This window comes from Cryptotermes secundus, unplaced genomic scaffold (genome assembly GCF_002891405.2).
Source record: "Cryptotermes secundus unplaced genomic scaffold, Csec_1.0 scaffold928, whole genome shotgun sequence".
Taxonomy (NCBI): domain Eukaryota; kingdom Metazoa; phylum Arthropoda; class Insecta; order Blattodea; family Kalotermitidae; genus Cryptotermes; species Cryptotermes secundus.
This window is the reverse complement of record NW_019738362.1, coordinates 50,407-54,612: the sequence shown is the minus strand read 5'-3', so window position 1 is coordinate 54,612 and position 4,206 is coordinate 50,407. Positions and strand designations below refer to the sequence as shown.

At 38.2% G+C, this 4,206-nt stretch overlaps 1 protein-coding gene across 5 annotated transcripts in view; it reads left to right on the top strand.

Moving 5' to 3' along the window:
- LOC111870921 (myotubularin-related protein 13) overlaps positions 1-4,206 on the top strand; it is a 55,140-nt gene that overhangs the window by 9,894 nt on the left and 41,040 nt on the right. For all 5 annotated transcript variants that reach the window (XM_023863554.2, XM_023863556.2, XM_023863555.2 and 2 more), the window contains one exon: positions 1,878-2,183. In XM_023863554.2, coding sequence (XP_023719322.1) covers positions 1,878-2,183 — 306 coding nt within the window. The remainder of the gene's footprint in view (positions 1-1,877; positions 2,184-4,206) is intronic.

Sequence of the window (4,206 nt, the reverse complement as noted above, 5' to 3'; positions counted from 1 at the left end):
ATACAAGCATATGAAACATGGTAAATGTGATAAAATAAAACGAATAAAATTCGACAATTAATTTCTTACAATAGGTAAAAGTTCGCGTCACACCTTTCACCTTGTGATGGCACACCGGTTGCGGAACACTGCACTAGACAACTGTCCCTCTTATATAGATGAGTGAACAGTGTTAGTTTAAAACTGGTCTTAATTTGTGTAAAGGAAACATGGTAAAGTTTGTCTGATAATTTTCCTATCCAGAATGGTCTGAAACAATGAGATGCTTTATTGCCACTGCTTTTCTACTTTGCTTTAGAATATGTCATTAGGAGGGTCCAAGAAAACCTGCTGGGACTGAAATTAAATGGGACATATCAGCTGTTGGTCTATGCTGATGATGTGAATCTACTGGGTGATAATATAGATACCATAGAGAGAAACACACAAACTTTAATTGATACTAGTAAGGAGGTTGGTCTAGAAGTAAACACAGAGAAAACTAAGTATATGTTGCTGTCTCGTAAAAAAAATACAGGGCAAAATCATGACATAAAGATAGGTAACAGATATTTTGAAAATGTTGCACAGTTCAGATATTTGGGAATGATGATAACAAATCGAAACCTGATTGAGGAGATTAAACTCGGGGTAATGCTTGCTACCATTCAATCCAGAACCTTTCTTGTCTGCTGTCTAAAAAAAATTAGAATATACAAAACTATAATTTTGCTCGTGGTTTTGTATGGGTGTGAAACTTATTCTCTGACATTAAGAGAGGAATATAGACTGAGGGTGTTGAGGAGAATATTTAGACCGAAGAGAGATGAAGTGATGGGAGGTTGGAGAAAACTGCATAATGATGAGCTTCATAACTTGTGCTCATCTTCAGATATAATTAGAATGATCAAGTCAAGGAGGATGAGATGGGCAGGGTATGTAGCACGAATGGGGGGAGGAGAAGAATGCATATAAAATATTGGGGGGAAAGCCAGAAGGAAAGAGACCACTGGGAAGACCAAGACATAGTTGGGTAGCCAATATTAAAATGGATCTTAGAGAGATAGGATGGGATGTTATGGATTGTATTGATATGGCTCACTATAGGGCCCAGTTTAGGGCTCTTGTGAACATGGTAGTGAACCTTCAGGTTCCATAAAATGCTGGGAATTTCTTGAGTGGCTGTACAATTAGCAGCTTCTCAAGAAGGGCTCAGCTCCATCAGTGAGTGAGTCAGTGACTGGTTTTAATTTGACCATCATGTACATAGAACTTTCAAGCTGTCACTGTCTGTCTGTATATATTACTGTGGCTTTATGAAATTTGATATTTATGCATCGTTAAATAGGCACTTGGATTTTAATTGCAGTTCACTTTGGACTAGCCCCTTATGCAATTCATATGTGCAGGTGTTTATGAAATTTTATGTAGAGATTTGTTGTTAATAGAATCCAAGCACAAACTGATAACTTCAAATCTTACTGGTCTGCCAGGGCTGCCACAATATTTGAAAGAGAAAGTTAATTTTTAAAGAATAATTTGTGTAGTGTTGACAGAGATCAGAAATATCTTTAAATAGTTCTAGACTGCAATGAATGTTAAGTTTAGTTTATGACCTTTTTGTACCTGTGACATGAAGTGATGTGTACAAGTTGGAATTTGAAACAGATTTGAATTTAAAATATGAATGGTTCCATTTGTTTTATATTTTATTTCCATCATTGAGTTTTCCTCTGGAAACAAGGGAAAGGTAAGCTGTTTCTTGACAGCTTGAAAGGACTTATCATTTGTTACCATTATGCCACTGTTTTGATATGCCATGCAGTTAAGTAATGTCAACTGAGAAATCTATGTGTCTGCATAAGTATAGCGTTTGATTCGCTAATGTTATGTTGCAGATGGATGTGATCATTGCAGATCTGGACGGTGGTTCCATTTCAGTACCTGATGGTGTATCATTACCTCTTCTTCCTGAGCCCCTCTTGAGTCACATGCAGGAGTCACTGAGTCTGGTTCTGCAACCTGAGCTGTGTTGTGCAGATCATGCATTCCCACCCCCGGCTGTGCGTGCTATTCAGCCTGCAATGCTGGACAAAGAAATTCGTTCTGTGTTCATGAGGACATTTGCTCAGCTTCTTCAGGGATATCGGAGCTGTTTAACCATCATCCGCATTCACCCTCGTCCTGTCATCACGTTTCATAAGGTATTTATATGTGAATTTAAATGTGTGGGTTTTTCCTTTTTTTTGCTTTTATGAAAGGATGACATTTTAAAGTAATAATTATATTATACAGTGTTGTGAAGTGTAAGTGACCTATGCATTATTAATTAAGCACCATGTCAGGAATGTTGTATAGCAGAGTGGCGGTATAGCTCCAGTCTCTTTTCACTGTTGGCTGTAGATTAACTCTTTGACTGGCGCGGGCGTGTTTTAACGCCCGGTCGATGCCAGCCGTTCCCTGGCGTTGGCGTGTTTTAACGCTTTGACAATCTCTTCCCTTCTTTGCTCTCTTGGCACTCATCAACCAAAGACATATATATGATAGTTTTTGTGCATGTTTNAATATTTGTCCACTAGGCCCCTATTTCACACCCATGGTATGGACAAAACAGGTCTTTGCGGTTGAATAGTTTCATTCTATTCAAAAAGAACACAACAAATTAAAAATACAAGAAGAGAAATTACAGATTCAAAAATTTTATATTGGACTGTGTAGAAAAATGACTGAACCAAACAAACAGGGTGGAAAGGGAGAAGAGTCAAGGAATGAAGTGGATGATGAATCTATTGCGTCAGACTCGAGTGCAGTCACGCCTCCGACCTCGACCTTGAAAAGAACACCAGTGAAAGAGCCAGTAAATTGTCTAGAGGGTGGCTTGAAAATTCACAAAATGGCCCATGTTCCTCCCAGTAACAAGAAGAATGTTGCCCTGAGAAAGGGTCGTGTGAGTGCTAAGCACAAGTTTAGAAAAGAAACAAGTATTATATGTGCAGGCTGTGGTGTGGCTCTTTGCAAACTTTCATGTTTCAATGTTTATCACACGAAGAAAAACTAATGAAGAGGTATGGAAAGGCATTTATTACATAAAATGTTGTATTTTAATTAGTTACTGAAAATTTCGTTTTTAAAAACCAATTTTTGTTGAAGTTGTTTAGGAAAAAGTAACTACATGCATTTTAGCGACATAAGGTTTAAAGGGCCTGCCAGGACAGGGGTGGGATTTAAATACCCTTCGTGCCAGTCAAAGAGTTAAGATGAGTGGTTATGTTCATGCCCTGGTCACTCTACCCTGAAAAAGGAACCCTTCATACCGTTGGATGGGAAGGTGTGGGTGAGCCACAGAGGTGGTCAAGACAGAGTGACAGAGAGAAAGATCTCGTTTTATGGAATCCAAAGGTTCATTACCTTATTTTAAGAGCTTTGCACTTGTCTCCTCCAGTCCATATCAGCCCACCTTTTTCCTCATAAGCCTCCAACCTCTGCCTTAGTCTTCCTAGTGGCCTCTTTCCTTCTGGATTTTCCACAGAAATTGTGTATGCCTTCCTCTTATTCCCTTCATGTGTGCTACATGCCCTGCCCATCTCACGCTTCTTGACTTTATCATTCTAATTATGTTTAGCAAAGAGTACAAGTTATGCAGGTCCTTATTATGCATTTTTCTCCAGCCTCCTATTTTATCCCTCTAGGGTCCAAATATTCTCCTCAGAATACCTTCAGTCTGTTCTTCCCTTAATGTCACAGACCATGTTTCACACCTGTACAAAACTACAGACAAAATTGTAGTTTTTTATGTTTTAATTTTTACATTTTTGGACAACAAACTGGTGAGAAGACAATAGGTCATGAACTGAATGGTACCCATATCTGATCTGCTAATAATTTTCTCATGAATCAAATTTTGATTTATTACTGTTATTCCCAAATACTTTAACTTGGCCATGTTTTCAAAGGATCTGTTAGCTACCTTAATGTTATGATTTTTCCCAAGGATATTTTTAAGAATATATTTTGATCAAACTAATTTCCATACAAAAGTTACAGTACTGTGCTGATGACACACTGGATGCGCTAAACCATGCCTCCAAACACATCTCTAGATCTTACTTCACTGAACTTTTTTTCCTGTTGGATTAGTGTAGAATATCATGTCATTGTCCACCTTTCTCAGCTGTGCTCCATGGCTTTTTTTTATTGCTAGCGGGATGGGACTAAGTCCTTTGTACT